The following is a 17,418-nucleotide window of genomic DNA, read 5'->3' on the forward strand; positions in this document are numbered from 1 at the left end:
TGTGCATGCTTTCTGTTTAACATATCCATCTGCTGTCTCATGTTGTATTTATATTATATCCACAGGAGAGAACATTTGTGTTTTTGTGTGCAAAGGCCACAGCAAAGGAGCCATGACACCAAGAATATCACAAGAGTGACAAAAATCCCATTCCTGTGTTCACAGCTTGTAACGCAATTACTTGAGGGCCACATTTCTTTTCTGAGAGTTATTTCTATAACAAGGACACTCAAGCATAAACTCATTCAATTCAAACTCCTACGATGTCTGTCCATAACTAGACTGCTGGGTACAGCTCTTATTTTTGAGGAACTGTAGTCTTGCACCAACAATTTCTCATGGCACCTTTGTTTCTATCACTGTGCAAATATCACATCATCACGGCTGTCAGACGAAGACAAAAGCCCTTCTGCACGTAATTCCTATTAAATTTCCCTGTCGGCATTTTTCATGAGATATAAGCTGGCAGGATGCTAAGGAGCTGTGGTCTTCAACGGTGAGCCTCTTTAAAACATCTAAATGGTGAGACACACAAATACATATGGTTAACACGTCACATTGCTAATTGCATTGACTGGAGGGGACACAACACTGCACAGCTGTTGGATTAATGTAAAAATCAATGTCCTGAAGAACTTTAAACAAACAGAATCAGCAATGATTCTGTTTGTTCTAAGCTTGGAAGTACCTACTTAATTTACAACATCTGTAATTAGGGTTAATATTGTCCAGGTGCTAAGCTATTTTAATATCACTTGTTCCTAGCACAAACCTCAAAGCTTCTTTTCTGAAGCCTATGAACTGCATTTGGTAGTGTAAAGATGGGAATTCTGTGATCCCACTTGCTTAAACTATTTAATAACCTGCCTATATTTTCCACACATCAAATAAATGAAGTGGAATACAAAAGGTACCATCTGTTTCTTTCTCTGTTTAACATAAGAGGATTACATTCTAAACAAATACATTTAGGAATTCTTTTTAGGAACTCGTTAGGCTGAACACAGCTAATCAAGGCAGCAAAAATCTTGTGTATTTCCAGAATGACCTCTTTGTTTGACCTGAAAATCATGTATATTATTTTAAGTTTCTGCACATGCAAAATCTACATGATGAAAGTCCCACTCTTTTTTTTTCCCCCCTCTTCATTTTCTTTATTAAAACTTCTTAAAAAGCAATTGTACGTTTAGGAAACTCAGCACAACGAAGGTTTCAGATGAATGTTTTTAACACAAATAAGTTCTCTTCTGCAATCAGCAGTTAGAAGTAAAGGTGTGAAACATGCCCAGGAGTCCGTGAGTGCTACATTTTGATTAAGTATCAATTCAGCAGCTTCACCTAATTTCTAATTGACTAATCCACAATAAATCAGGTAGATCCACAGACCAGTTGATTGCTGAATACTGGACTCTATAAAGCATCAGCCAAAGGATCCAGTGCTCAGAATACAGATATATCCTCTTCTCCCTTCATTTTCTCGACTTGCAGAAAAACAAGGCTTTAAACTAATGAATTTAACTGGGAAAACATTTCATTTATTTTATACGTATTGAACAGTTTAACAAAACCATGGAAGATAAACATTCTTACTGACAGACACGAGGATAACCTTCAGCTATAATTTCCCAAAGCAAGTATTCTTTCTATTTTTCACTGGAATTTAGTTACCTTACTCCAAAATGCAGAAGTAGAAGCACATTTTACTCTTCCATGCATAATACATTTTGGAATACTGTTGCATACTGATGTAGGAGATATTTCTTCTGGAGAGTTTGATGGAAAACAAATTAAACAAAAGAGCTGACAGTCTGGGGAGAAATGGTCAAATCTCAGACTGATACTGTTCCCAGCAGACTGCAGAGCTAGACCTGGCACAGAACATACGGCTATTTAACACAACACGCTGGCCAGAGTTCACTGACCCATTCTCACAGTCCCAGCAACTTAACAGGACTTGGTTCCACTTGCCTGCCTGGAGCACTTGGCAGGAATAAACCACTTGAAACTCTTCTTTCTTTTTAATTACTTTTGCTGCCTCTCCCCAAAGAGATTCCACAGACCACTAACTATCCTTCTCAAAACCGCTGGTCTGCTCTCTTACAGGAATAATTCCTGTCGCTGTTTTCTTGGGATCTCAGGAACGTCTAGGTCACGCATAAGCTTGCCAGACCCCTACCTGCTACACGCTGTATATCTGGCCCCTGCTAGAGACAACACCATGTTGGAAATGTATTTTTTTTTTTACATTTACTTTCTCCTGCATCACAGCATCTCTATCCTCCAAAATAAATCCCCAGAACTCAGTACTCTCTCCAGCTCATGTTTTCTGAGCTATATCTGTCAAGTCCCAGGCACCAGCTCTGAGTATTTTTAATCACCTTGTGCACTGATTTTCCCTCTGCTGTCAGGAAAACTATGCTTCTCCTCTCTCGATCACGACAACTTCTTCGACATAATTTGAAAAGCAGTAGCAGCAAAGAAACCTAACACAGCAGCAGCCGGCTGCTTGGATATGAGATCAGATGATATTCCAGGAGCTTAGTGCTGTGTGTTGCATGTGACAGACCAGGAAGTCAGCAGGGTTTTTTTCCAGAATTAGCCATCCATTATCAATACTGCTAACACAGATCAGTGTTTCAAAAAATGCAACAAAAGACAAACAAGGACTGAATGAATGTTTTAGAGACTGAAAGTAGGCAACGGGTCTAAACAATGATTGTACGTGGACACAATTGTCCACATGCATTTAAAAAAAATCTAACAGTGAGTCATTTTAGTTAATAAAAAAAGGAAAAAAAAAGAGAAAAAAGCTTAGTACAACCACCAGAGGAAGCTTCCCGAACATGAAATCCATGAGGTTTTGTAAATTCTCCCCATTGTCCCTTTCTAGGTCCAGTGCTCAACCTGACAGGACACAATACAGAACAATACACCTTCAGTACAATTCTGTAGTGGCAGGAAAAATCATGAAATCAACTACTACTGCCGTCCCAAAACATAGTCTGGAGATTGGTGATTGAACAGCACCACCTAGTTATAAAACCAGGAACAGGAACAGCTGTATCTCGTGTTCTCACAAGTGCCAGCTCAACATACACTCCAGTAATGAGCTTTAGAGCTACTGCATAAACACAGCAATATCACCTTTAAACCCTTCTTTTCTCCAAACAGCTATATAAAGACAGAACTTACTCAGCAGGCAAGTTTTCACATCAGACATTCATTAGAAATAGCCAATAGCACTTAAAAGATCAGCACATAGGCAATACAAGCTGCATGTTTATAATAAATGGTACATAATTCAGCAATTAGACAAAGCTGTATCCGTTCATAATGGATTATGGCCAGGAGAGCCAAAGGTGTTTTCCTATTTTAGGAACTATTATTTTTCTTCTTTAATCTCAGCCCTTGCAATATGTGACAGGGATTTTTTTTTTTTTTTATCAGCCAGGCAGGCCTGGACCTTAGACAATCTCAAACTTCAGATAAGAAGATACTTCCCACAGCTCTGATCTACCTCCCTGTTTTTCTCAGTGTGTTGGGGATGGCATGAAACAGGCTGGTCTGTGTGACAGCATAACCTACTATCACTAAACAAGAAAGCATATGGAAGCGTCTCTAAGAGAATTGTTCATTTTACCCTCCCAAAACTGCAACCCTAAAAAAGTTAAGGCTGTGTCACTTCTGCTGCAGATTGCTAGAAACAATTATGAAGTCATACAAGTTCTACATAAAAATATTTTTTTAAACAGCCTACTGTCTACCACAGTTTTAGTCCCTCAGGGACTGTTTTTTTTCCAGCTGTGCATTTTACTCATTGCCAAATAACTATATTTGATAAAGTGAAAAAAGGCAGTGAAGTGGTCAAGGCTTCAAAAAGTCACTACTGATTTCAGAGAACTATTTGAAAGAGCTTGATACTCAGCACTGTGAAAAATGTAACTCTTGAGGTCTGAGTCAAGGCATCTTAACAAACTGCAGCATGCCAAATCATGGATCATTCCCCCCAAGAAAAGAATATGGTTGGTAAAAAACTACCATACTGAATTAACATTAAAAGAGATGTGCAATTGAAGATATGAGAGTTCTTGGAAAGTATTTGTCTTTCCAAAACGTGCTGTATCTGTCTGTATTTTTATAACAGCATTCTGAACTGCACTCCTCAGTGTCTCCTCATCAGCACAACAAACTACCTCATTGATTTAAAAACTTGCAAAAGGGTCAATGGACCAAAAAAGTCAATCTTAAAATGCCCTACCTTCTGCTTCTTCTTGCAACATGAGCTTTGCAAGGCTGAAAGGGCAAAAGCTTTCCAGTTGTGACAGGAAGACATTAAAATCTTGGTGTTTCAAACATTTGCTTTTTTTTTTTTTTTTTCTTTTTTTAAACTACTGCTAGACCTTTTCTAGATACTTTTTAAGCTGTCAACCCCCTTCCCCTCAAGGGAAAGCAAAAAACAACACAACACAATCATAAAAGCCATACACCCCTACTTCTTTCATTTCCCCAGCTGCTGGCTGGGGAAATAAAATAAAATTACTTCATAGATTCAGAGTGTAACATTGGGGTATGCTAGATGTTACTAGGGTAACATCCAGCGACATGAAAACACTCTATATGGTTAACTGCACCAGAGGTCTTATTTTTTTAGGCAATGATAACAGTTGTTGGGCAACAGGACACTGTTCTTCATATGTCTAGAGGACAATTAAGATTGAAATAATAATGCTGCAGCTGTACAAATGTAAAGTATGTCCTACTTCATCTAGGGCAAGGCTGAAATCAGCAGACTTTGTTCTGGAAAAAGAACAAGCTAAAGACTACCTGAAAAAGTTTTGGATTTTATTCAGTCAAGTTGAAAAAAAGTCAAGTTGAGAAAGAGCACAACACAGAGAATGTAAAGGACTGAAGGAGGAAAACAGTGTTAACACGTGAGGCAGATAAGTTTGGTCAAAAATAGAAAAAAATCAGTTAGGGAGAGAAAAGGTCACTATTACAATATTTAATATGCACGATTCTTTGAAGGCCATTACCATCTTACCCTCTCTGTTGCCTTCAATGATTTTGGTGATGATTCATAATCTTTCTTTGCTTCTAAGATTCTTTTTACAAGCCCACCTGGTGAAAATTAGTACATTTCTCAGCATTGGTTGACACTATATTATCCAGAATATTCAGACAACATTAAAACCCACATGAACACCATTCTGTTATATATTTTAATTACAGAGACAAAAGGTATTTTTTGATCTATTTTTTCCAATATCTGTTTATACACACACACACGTATGCATATACATATACCTTTGCTAGGAATTTTTTGATACAGCTAAATATGTCTGCCTAAATTACATCCAATGTAACCATAATGGATTAAAGCCTCCGAATCAGAGATCTGAGGTCACGGGAAAGCAAGACTTTTTAAGAACCAGTATATCTATTTTTCTAGAAGCTTTTCTATAACCTGCATTCAACAACAAATCCCATCTCCTATCTCAGAGAGATGTATACAGTGAAACTGCATTTGACATCAGCTGTAAATCCTGCTGCTCAACTAAACAAGGTGGTATTTGATAAGTATTTCCTGGTTTTCTTGCAAAAGTTGTAAGCTCCTGTCCCCTCAAGAGGTTATTTTGCTGCTGTATTCAGCATATTAAGTGCTCAGCACTTGGTTTAAACTTGTGGTTTTATTCTATACATATACGTATACAAATATATATAAAAGCAAACAAACATACCGTGCTTTTCATCCTCAACCAGATCCACTTCTGGCTCCTACACATGCAGGAAGAAAGCTTTAGTTGCAGAAAGTTGACATTGCTATAGCACACAACTAGTCAAAGAAACATTTAGCTAGAAGCTACTTAAAAAAAAGAAAGCTACAAAATACAGAAGAAGGTGCTATAATTGCAACATTAACAGACCATTTCCATCTCCCGTATTTCAGGCACTGGTGGGGCTGCCTCCACCACAAACTGGTCATCATCATCATTAGAAATCTGCTGGTCTGTGATAACATTTGGGACTGTTTTACCACTACCACTCCTGAAAGAGACAAAACAAAAATGAAAATATATTAGGATCTGTCCGATCCCATTAAGATCTATCCAGAATAAAGGAGACAGCAGTTCTCTCCCTTCCTCCCATAAAATAAAGCAGCACATAAAGTTCTGTCATTTCCAGTCAATCCAAATCTGAAAACAGTCAGACATCCTCCTCTTGCAACAGGACATTACTCTCCTGGACACACTGATTTACTGCTCAGCCCTTATTAGAGATCACCTGTGAGCCATTTTGACCATCATTTCAAGTGGCTGTTTCAGCCTTTTTTGAGCATAGGATATTCACTGCATGTTTTATGGATCTCTTCTAGTGTTATTTTAATGTTCTAGCCTCGTCTGTTTCAGAGTTCCCAAAGGCAAAAAAAAATAAAAAAAAGTTGTATCTTTGAAATTCCAGATGTGGCCACTAACTGTAACTTTTAGATAATGCACTGGATTTGCAGAAATAGTGAACAAATAAAGCAGGCTTGAATTTTCTAATCTGAATCAATGAGCAATACGGTGATCCCCTGCTAATGCTATACAGTGGCAGGGGATGGACAGAAAATCTAACGCTGTGGCATGAGAGCTAGTGACGTCTGCTCCGCCACCTCTCACATTCCTTACCTTTCTGGAAGTAAGGCCTCTGTGCTTTCTTGACGTTTTACTATTCGAGGCGGTGCTGGTCTTGCACTGCTGGGACGGGGAATACGCCTGCAAGAACAGAGACCTTGCCATTTATACTTTAAAAAGAAGCCTCACATCTTCTCCAGAGAGAAAGACATTCATATACATATGAACTTAGTAATTTCGTTGATGCATAAAAACACTCAAAACATTCCCAGTATATAATCCAATACAGCAATATACCCTCTATCCTAGTGGGAGTCTAGGAAAATCAAAATCTAGGAAGCGTGACCTTGAAGGAAAAAAAAATATGATTTGGTGTAGAACCACCTCTTGATTTGTATCCAGGTTATTTTTTAGTGAGACAACAGTTATTTAGCATTAACAACAAATTTAGCATTAAAAATACGTGCTGCATTGCAAAAGGAAAAAAGCAATGCAATACAGCAGCCTTTTTCTGGGAAAAGAAAAAGTAAATTGGGATTTCAGAGGCAAATTCACCTTACCCTTAACACCATACTTCGGAAACGCATCTGCATAATGCAATGTTCTTCTCAATAGACACTCCACACATCCCTCTTAATTTAATAAGATCGCATCAAAGCACTTCGTGGATTATGAAAGTAAGTCCAAAACACTTTAAAATGTTAGTTTTGTTTATAGAAGGAAATGAAAATGAACAAAACAAACCATATATGGGATAATCTTTATTATTTGATACCATAAGCAGAAACATACTGTTCCAAGTTTCCTTACTAATTTCAAATTGACTGAATTACCTCTAGACACTATCACAGCTTCATTCAGACAGAATAAAGAAAAGAAACAAACCTTTGGATAGCCTGAGGAGGAAGATCATTGGGTACTTCACCATTTTCAGATACTGCAGGCTTTTCAGGAGCAATGTTCTCTGCTTCTTCTTCTATTAAATTAAAAAAAAAAAAAAAAAAGTGTAATTTTGGCTTAGCTGTCAAAGTTGCCAAGGAAAATCTAACTTTTCTTTACGACAGTACTTCAAGTCTTATCAGCACTATAATTTATGTTAATGAAATACATCATATGACAAACTTTATAAATAAAATTCTATTCACTTATATAAAAGTTAAATATCTTAGGAATTTCCAGTTTTTAGATACTTCAGAGTATTCACAATTCAAAAGGGACATTGCAAAAACATTTAAACTTTCTTCATTTTTTATTTGTTTCTTAACATCGTGAAATTCCCTCATATGTTTAAATGACATCATCTCACTCTTTTCTTTCCTAATTTCATGGCAACGTTTGGAGTGTTTCAAGTTATTCATTCTACAAAGTCACAAGAGGAAAAAAAAAGTTTTAAAACTGTATCTCTACATTGATTTTTTTAAAACCTTAATTTTATTTACATTAATTTAATTCCTTATTTTCCTTTACTGGTGCTCTTAGTTGACCCTGACCTGAACAGGGCTGAAATGGAGTAGCTGACACAACCACTCAGAAACCCCCTCAGCAACAACCTCTTCCAACCTGAAGGACTCTATGGCTGGAGGATGAGTGTGTATTCTATCATCCTGCCACTGTGATGCTTTCCGTAGGGCTGACCCATTTGCTGTTGAAACTGGACAGACGATGCAGGTGACGACATGACCCCACACCTTCCAAGCTCAGGTTGGACCACCCTCCACAACAGCAAAGAAGATAAATGGCATCTTTGCCCTGACAGTCTAACTGAGCAGGCATCATTCACCACTTTCTGCTTTAACGTTGCTGCAAAATAATTTTGGTAGGTAAAAAGCAGTTGATGTCCTTCAATTCCATCTAGAAAACTTGCTCAGATGAACAACCTGTCAGTAAGCATTGCTCCTGTGTAATGCCTCACACACAAAAGACATCTCTAACACTATTTCTTCCATCCTAGCATCCCTCGGCTCTGAGATCACCAACGAATGGCACCAAAGGCCAAGTCACACTGACTTTTACAAGCTGAAATCTAGCTAAAGAAAGTTTTCTTTCTCAGAGTCCCTAATTCCACCTCCCTAATGTGTTTGTGTATTCTCTGAACAGCCATTTCACTTGTAGGACCTTCCCATTTAAAACTACTAAGTAGTTTTATACAGTATTTTGAAGAAACTTTATGTTTAAAAGCGTATTAATGCTACATACAGTCTACTGGAGAACATATGGAAGATACATAAATACACTTACCTTAGTAAGCACTAAATGCACTTAACTAGTAAGCACTATGTTAAGTTTTCCCTCAGTCTTACTGGTATGGGGAGAAACAGCTGTGCCTCACACGAGCAGGAGTGCTCCCTGCAATAAGGCACTGGGCCTGAGTCCTATAGTTTTACCCAGTTGCTGGCCATATCATAAACTTCCTATACTTCCCAGGGTGGCTCAATTAGCATACCTGCCTAATGGGTGTGATAGGGGTTTCCAAATCCTTCTACATGGCAAAAGGCATTTTAGCACAAGATGGAGATCACAGAAGTAAGGAGAAAGGAAAAGCAGAGGTCTGTTCCTTACTGAAAGATCTGCTGTTGCATGAGGACTCTGCTTGGAGCCTGCAGCTGCAATCCCAGGAGCTGAGACTGGTGACCAGGTGTATGCCAGGTAAGTCAGACCGAGTGAAGAACTCTTCGGCAGCCCTTAAGGGTTTGGGGAGATGCGTGTGCCCAGTATTTCTCTTGGATGTGTCACATTCAGCCTACTAATGGCACAGCTTTACTTCTCTTTCTGAAATGCCACTACGCATCTTAGACACAGCTGGTTTCTGCAGCTCTGTGGGAAGCTCATGCGGTCCTCACATGCCCCTATACACACCTGAACCTCAGGAAAAAATGCCTACAAGGTTCACTGTTTCTGTTTTCAAGTCAAAAGCTACCACCAAGCAAGGAGTGCACACTGCTAAATAATTTAGCTTTTGGAACAGCATCAGCTGTACCCAGGGCTTCTGCTGATTTCTTGCTCTTGCTGAGCCTTGACACATATCACACTGACTTCACAGAGACAGAAAGCCGATGGCTGACAAGAATCCTTCAGGAATTCATCTACTCTGTGTTAAAAACCTCACTCCCCTGGTTCATCCCAGCTCCGACGATGCCTCAGCACGATGCTGTGATGTTCACAGAGCCAAGCCAGGGAAGCTTTGGGGCTTCCAGGGGATTTCTACGCTCACCCTTTGTTACTGGCCCAATTCTCCAGCGGTTGTAGGGAACTTTTAGTGGAATAAAACTATCAGTTCAAATACAAACAGAAGCCACAAACACGAGTAACAGAGCACAGCAATGTCCCGTACTGACATTAAGAAAATGGAAAGTGTACATTTTATTAAACTGGTTATTAATAATAATGACCTGTAACACATTGCAAGAAGCTCCTCACAATACCTGCTTATTTTCAAGTTAAAAACCATAAAGTGCTCATAAAACATCACTTTTTTTTTTTTCCTTAGGAAAGCACTTAGCTAAAGCACAAAAGCACTTTCATAGATGGCTTTTTGGTATTCTTTGAACTAAAAACTACTTGAATGAAGTCTACTCAAAGTATGCAAACACAAATTATATTTTTATTCAGTTAAAAAAAAAAATCTTCAATGTATAGCATTAGAGGTTAAGAGTCCCACAGAAGTGCTTTATTTATTAAAAAGCACTACTTTATTTCTACCAGAAGTTTTTAGCTATCATTGGTATGCTCACTGCTGGTCTTTTGTCGCTAGAAACTCAACTGATCCTGAGTCACTGGCAAATCCACCTGGAAATACCAAACACACTGATTTTTCAGAGAAGTTATATGAAATCCTTAAAAATAATCTGACCAAGTGAGACATGAAAAATACACAATGAACTACAACCAGCTTCTGACTCGAGAACTACTGCCAGAGCCAGGAGAACAGGGATGAACACATTAGGGATTGTTTCCAGCAACTCATACTGCAGTGCTACAGACATCAATGTTCTGGTCATTAAGCAGATCAAACATCAGAAACGAAACATTTTTAAGATGCCAAAAGACAGTGGAGGACCAAAACAACTGTGTGGATAGAATAACTGAGTAGACACTCCTGAAAGTTAAGTAAGCTGTGCAAAAAGGTACAACAGGTGACTAAAGAGGCAAAGCCATGCCCATCTACCTTGCACTGCTGAAAGCACAGCGATTGCTCTCCCTTCAACGAGCAGTTTACAGAGTCCTCAAACATACATAAAAGTCCAGAAGAAATTCAGAAGCAGCTCACAGATTTATTTACGTATTTGTTGAGTAGTCACAAGTTCCGTGCGCACTCTTGAAAACCCCATAGGAGAACGGAGTTCAGCTCCTCCCTGACTAACCTGCTCCAAAGGCACAGCTGCTGGGGAAGGACACCAACTGCGGTTTTCAAGCAGTCTCATCACCCAGCTCCCATTTAACTCCAATGGAGTACAAATCTAATGCATAATTAATCAACCTAAATGCTAACATGGACCAGCTGCACAAGCAACCGATGCTGTGCCTACACATCTTGCTGCAACTGATGGCTGGGATGCTTCAACAAACGGAGCTAAGTTTCAGTAACTTCCTAAATGCCTTTGCGAGCGTCAACTGGCACTGCCACCAAAAAACTCCTGCTTCCATGCTTCCCACTCCTTCCTGTTAACGCACACATTCACACACTGCTTAAAGTGTGTGAATGGAAAGGACACACTGGAAAGGACGTTCACATTTTATATGGGTCAGGTCTGCACAGCTGATGACTCAGCTGAATGACTGTCAACATCCCAACGTTACTGTAAGATAAACTTCAGAAGGAAGACCAGCATTACTCCCCGCAGAGTACCTCAAACACAAGTACCAGAATTGTGAGAACGACCACCACCAGTGGAACCCCAAACAAAGCTCGTTTTAGAACTTAACAATGTTAAGAAAGCCTTCAGTGTTAATCATCACTTCTGAAAAGCCTCATGAAGGCCTAGACTTCATATAGTGACCGTAAAATGCAGCTGTTCTTCCCTCCTTGCTGCAGTGGGTGCATTTATTTGCATATATCTAAAAGAAGTAGAAACTAAGTAACTTCATGGGTGAACCTCCACACTCACATGAGCAATAGCTGAGGCAGGAGGTACACCCTACTGCCACGAAGCTTTATACAGATACTTCTTATTCAACAGGCTGCTGAGAAGTAGCCAACAAGTATTCCTAATAGAGGACATCCAGAGAGAATAAGCAACATGTTGACAAAACCACATTTATAAAGAAAGGAAAAGCCTCTGTGCACAAAGGCAGAATGTATGACTGAAGCTGAATGCAGAAATTACTATTTCTGCCAAAGGATCCATCAAAATAAGTTTATTTCAGCCAGTAAACAACGCTTTCAAAATCCTATAAATGATTATTCACAGAATGACAGACTGGCTGAGGTGGGGAGGGACCCCCGGGCCCCCAGGCCTACCCGCCCCAGCCCCGCTCCAGCAGGGACACCCCGAGCAGGGTGCCCAGCCCCACGTCCCGGCGCCTCCTGAAGCTCCCCAAGGAGGAGACCCCAGAGGCTGTGGGCAGCCTGTGCCAGGGCTGCGGCACCCGCCCAGCACAGAAGTGCTGCCTGGTGCTCAGAGGGAGCCTCCCGGGCTCCAGGCTGTGCCCAGGGCCTCTCAGCCTGGTGCTAGGCACCGCTGGATGGAGCCTGGCTCCTCCTTCATTGCATCCTTTGGAAACTTTCATTTGCAGTTATAAGAATAAGACAGAAAGAAGGAACAGGTCACTTCTGACTTATGCTGATTGCTACAAAAATATGCATTCAACTTAGCTATCTGCAATGACTGCTGTTATAAATTGTTGTAAGTGATTTTGCATTCCAATTGTGAAAGCAATTTAATGTGTGAAATAAATTTTCATTCCTATAAGAACTTACAGAAAATTAAGGTTCACTAATGTACTAGCACATTTCACTCTTACTGAACAAAGCTGAAAATACTGATTACTTGTATTTTATACCACCTGAAAATCTGATCCAAATCAATACTGAACCTGGGAGTATTTCCCTTATACACATTCAAATTGGAAATACAGAAATATAAAATTGTATTTCATAACAAATACATTCCAATAGGCAAGGCAGCTCCAAAAGATAAAAGGAATTAGCATAGAAGTTCTCCCAGTTGTGTAAAGTCACGCAAATGTCTTGGCCAACTGTCTACATTTCATTGGACTGACCCAGCTATGAGGCCCTAAAGGCCACAGGTGGACTGGGAAACAGCCTTTGACCTCCCACATACATGGCATCAACTCTCCTAACCAGGTCAAGCATCTGGATCTGGAGAAGATAAAAATACAGCTTTTTGCTTAAGTGTCAGTTCTTTTTCCTACATTTTGCTTCTATTACTGCATGTATACTGTATCTGGATACAAATAACTCATTAACAATGTATGCCTTGGGAGCCATACACAACTTTAAAAAAAAAAATGGAGAAGCAGGAATGCAGAGATGGAATTTATCTCTAAAATCCTGTAAAATGCTAACACTAAGCAAGACTCCCAAACATTTGCACAAAAAGGCAACATGCAGTGATTCACTTCTTACAAAGAAGAAGTCACCAAAGGATTCAGGCACATTTTTCCTTGGGACAGTGTAAACTCTGAGAACTTGCATAAGGGTAAGAAGGGATAGGATACAAGACTAACTTGTTTATCAGGGAACACACACACATTTATCAAACCAGGACATTAATCACAACATTTGATTAAAATACAAGGGAGCAGTTGGATTGGGTCATTTAACTTAAATCATTTTAACTGCATGGATTCAAGCTTGACCCCAAAGCACTCAAGTTAAACTTTCAAATGCAGACAAGCTTTTATTCTTCCTACCATTCTGTTTGACTGCGAGTCCTGATTCAGCTTTCTCTTGCAGTTTAGCAACATTGTCCTCTGAAATCCCATCTGCCACACTTTTCATCTCTATATTTCCTATAAAAAAACAGTTTATAGTTAAATGAAACCACAGATAAAATAACAATTTTAAATAAAAAGCCCTGCTAAATACCTGTTAGACTTACTAGCTGTTTAAGAGCTACCCTACTTTAATAAAACATCTTGAGTGCAAATAAATAATATCTAAAATTCACAAACGCTTTTTACATGACCACTGATTAAACTCCTTATGTTACTGCAAATTAAAGGCAATTTCTTCAACTGAGAACTGATTTAGAGATATTTATTAGCCAAATAGCTGGTAACACAGTACTGCATTTACCTGACAAAGCCTAAGTAATTACTACAATATGCAATGTTGTTTGTACACTACTTGGAATGCACAATGCACTTTTATTTGTTTCAAAGGGTTTCACTTTAAACACATTTCATACTAAAGCCGTTAAGAAATTTCAAGCAAGAAAAGCTTTATTTCCAGTATATGAATTCCACAACTTGCTGGTAATGCTATAGAAGAATCTAGTCCACCACTTCTGATACTACCTAAAATGATTATTTTCACTAAAAAATGAAAGACTGTTTTATTTACCAATTATCTTAAGTAAATACTCCCACTTAAAACAGGACAACATTGACAGAAGCAAGGTAACAGGCACTGGAAGAAGAAAGCTGAAGTGCAGCTTTACTGGTGATTTCTAAATTATGCGACAAAGGAAAAAGAGACGTTCGGGGCACAGAGAGACAAAGGAGGAATGATTCAGCACCATTTGTAGATGATTCCTGAAAACATGTCTGAGTATTTACCATGTTATTAAAAACAAACAAACAAACAAACACCATACAGTTTGTCACAAAACATAAAGAACGGGTAGAATATTTAGCTTTGGTCTTGCCATTACAAAACACACTTAACGTACAGTAAGTGTTCAGTCTTTACACTCGTCAAATATAACAGAAGCAGAAGACATTCAGAAAGAGGAAGGTGCAGAAAGGTATCTGCAGATACAGACAGAGAGGGACCCAAAGTGCTGCCCAAGAACTGAACTGAGCATTTCCAAGTCACCTTATCTGCATACAGGTAACTGTAACACAAGGGTAAAGGACACACTCACTCTGCCCCTATCCCCAGGCCATATTTCGACCACGAGAACAAGTCAGCAAACAGTTCTGAGTGCTCAAGAAAAGATTTGCCAGACAGAGGCCTGCCTAACACTTAAGGTTGAAGTGTCCAACACTTCCAAAACAGTGATGCAAGCACCAGAAGCAGCATAAAGCTGATGCTTTCAGGACATACAGATCGATAGCAGAGGATCTACCCCTGCATCCTTAACACCATATAACCTGTTGAAGCAGCAATGTTGAGTTCTGCTTGCTTATGACAAAATTAATATGCAGCAGCAAATGGCCAACAGCCCTTTCATTTACCTGTGCTGACAAAGACAACGATGAGGGGCCACTTAATAAATCTGAAACAAGCATTTTTAAAAATATCATCACCAACCTACATAGCTGTGCCACACGGCACCCATGAGGTCGGGAGCTTTGCAGGGTTTCATTCAGAAGCTAATTACATAATGCCATATATTAAAACAATTCCCAAGGCATCCATTGTTGTAGATACTAACCCGCCACTGATAAACAGCTATTGGCAGAACAGGTACAGACTGTCAGAGAGATGCTACAGGCTAGACAGATGACTAATGTGACTTCCCAGGGCAGTTCACACATTACCTTCTGACAGTCTCCAATTATCCAGACAATTAGATCAGACTCAGACCTGACATGACAAGGACTGCTTTCCCTTACTTGTAGGGCTGGCTCAGCTCTCTCTCTGGAGGCTGTTTGAGCACATCATGAATTGTTGTTTGCTTCCTTTCTGCCTGACAAAGTAATATACAGTGAGGTATGCACAACAGACAGCAGGCACGTGTGGTGACACCTCAGAATTAGCCACTGTGGTCCAACAGGCTGGCAGTCTGCCATTGGGTTATTCCCCAAATTAGTTGTTTTAATTTCCCAGCAAAAAAGGCTCGGTTTGGCTCCCTCCTGCATGTACAGTATAACAACCCCGAGAAACCACTACATAGATCACAGACTGCAAACCAAGAGCTCTTTGCATTCAAAAGCTGGGTTTCTAATAAATTCTCCTGTTTTCACCTCATCGTCTTCTGTGGCATCAATCCTTATTACAGAACCAGCTTTCAATATTCACAGGTGAACATTCAAGTGTGTGGGCAGTTTTCTTCCAATACACACATGTAGTGTGGCACACACACCATGAGCATTACCTCATAAGAGTCAACTATTTTCAGATGCAAAATATTCAGTGTCTTAAAGCAAATTTGTTCATATCTCAATTAAGAACAATTTTAAATTTTTAAAAAAAGGTGTATGTAATTTATAACTCAACTTTTAAACGAGCAAAAAAGATCTCTACAACATGAAAACAGCTTTGCTGCAAGGCATGTTGCAATTATGAAATAATTATGGCCTTAGTAATAAATATAACATTAACCATAAAAAAAATTGTTCTAATACCACTAGAAATTTGTTCTTAATACATAGATGTGAGCAAATGATGTTACAACTTGTTTTCATTACCAGGATAGCAAACATGCTTGTAATTGATTAACTGTCCTCCATTTTCCACTTCAGTTATGTTTATCTAATAGGATGAATTGGCATTCACTAGCCCCTTTCTGTTCGACTGGTATGCATGTATTTATCTCCAGTTAGCATTAGAAAATACGAAAGCTCTGATCGTCATCGTCCATCACTACAGAGAACAGTGAGCAACAGGCATCAACACAGCTCCAGAGGGTTTTTGCTACCCTCTGGATTACTTGTTGGAGTATCTATGAGCCTTACCTATTGCAACTCTGCTGTACTAGAACAAAAAGAGGGTTAATGCCCCCAAGTGCTTACCATATAGGTAAGCTGACATTTGAGTGCACTGGCCTGCTGCATTATGAAAAAATAAATAGTTTAAAATATTTACCTTAAAGACAAAACATGGGATAAAAGGTAAATCACATTTCATTTATTAGAATAACTGGATACTGATTTTAAAGAAGAAAAAGAAGAAATGATGCCATAAACATGCCACATCTGGTCACTGCAGTTTAGGTACTGTCTAGGCTATAAGGAAAATATTCCATTTTGAAATAAATAAATAAAGTTGTAGGATCAGCTAAGGATCACTACGTAGTAAAATAAGACTACATTTAATAGAATCCAGATGGTATTTTTCAGCAACAGAATTATTAAAACCTCACAGCATGTAAGTACATGAGACGTGATATAAAATTTTCAATAAGCACTAAGTTGACCTAAGCTCCTAAATAAACACTTGTTTATTTCAGAGCACGCCTAAGTGCCAGAACATTTTAAAGTACTTAAGGTGCCTAAACATCTTTTTATTTTTTCCAAATTCTTTTGAAGATATGACTATTGATTGTTATGAATACGGTATCTGAGCTCTAATACAGCTTCCCTATATCAACACGGACATTTATAAAACCCACCGAAATACAAACCCAAAGGAAATATGGATTCTTGGGAAGACACGCAGCAACACAATCTCTTTGCATATGGTAAAAATAGCGATATTGGGAAAGGGCATGAAGATCCTCATGCTTCATTAGTCTAAACAAAATCAGTCTTTAGCCAAAATTAGCTATTGTAACAGGTATCTGTTCACAAGTGTTACTGTATCTTCTGAAATGAGATGTTAAACTGATTTATGTATAGCGACCCTTCATTAGGAATAAAACATCAGCTGTCAAGGCACAAGACTACTGAAAGAAAACTTGAACCATAGTAAATAACCAGGTCACTGACATATAACTAAAAGGAAAAAGACATTTAA

The 17,418-nt window shown here is 38.9% G+C and overlaps 1 protein-coding gene across 4 annotated transcripts in view; it reads right to left on the bottom strand.

Moving 5' to 3' along the window:
• Nucleotides 1-17,418, bottom strand: part of TRAF3IP1 (TRAF3 interacting protein 1) — a 45,287-nt gene that overhangs the window by 8,815 nt on the left and 19,054 nt on the right. For 2 of the 4 annotated variants that reach the window (XM_035331132.1, XM_035331130.1), the window contains 6 exons: nucleotides 13,488-13,586; nucleotides 7,500-7,590; nucleotides 6,669-6,755; nucleotides 5,925-6,045; nucleotides 5,739-5,775; nucleotides 5,042-5,118 (listed from right to left, as the gene is read on the bottom strand). In XM_035331132.1, the coding sequence (XP_035187023.1) occupies nucleotides 5,042-5,118; nucleotides 5,739-5,775; nucleotides 5,925-6,045; nucleotides 6,669-6,755; nucleotides 7,500-7,590; nucleotides 13,488-13,586 (512 nt within the window). Of the gene's footprint in view, nucleotides 1-1,128; nucleotides 2,905-5,041; nucleotides 5,119-5,738; nucleotides 5,776-5,924; nucleotides 6,046-6,668; nucleotides 6,756-7,499; nucleotides 7,591-13,487; nucleotides 13,587-17,418 lie in introns of those variants that run through there. The other 2 variants (XM_035331133.1, XM_035331131.1) reach the window with 2 other exon arrangements.

This window comes from Oxyura jamaicensis, chromosome 7 (genome assembly GCF_011077185.1).
Source record: "Oxyura jamaicensis isolate SHBP4307 breed ruddy duck chromosome 7, BPBGC_Ojam_1.0, whole genome shotgun sequence".
Lineage (NCBI taxonomy): Eukaryota > Metazoa > Chordata > Aves > Anseriformes > Anatidae > Oxyura > Oxyura jamaicensis.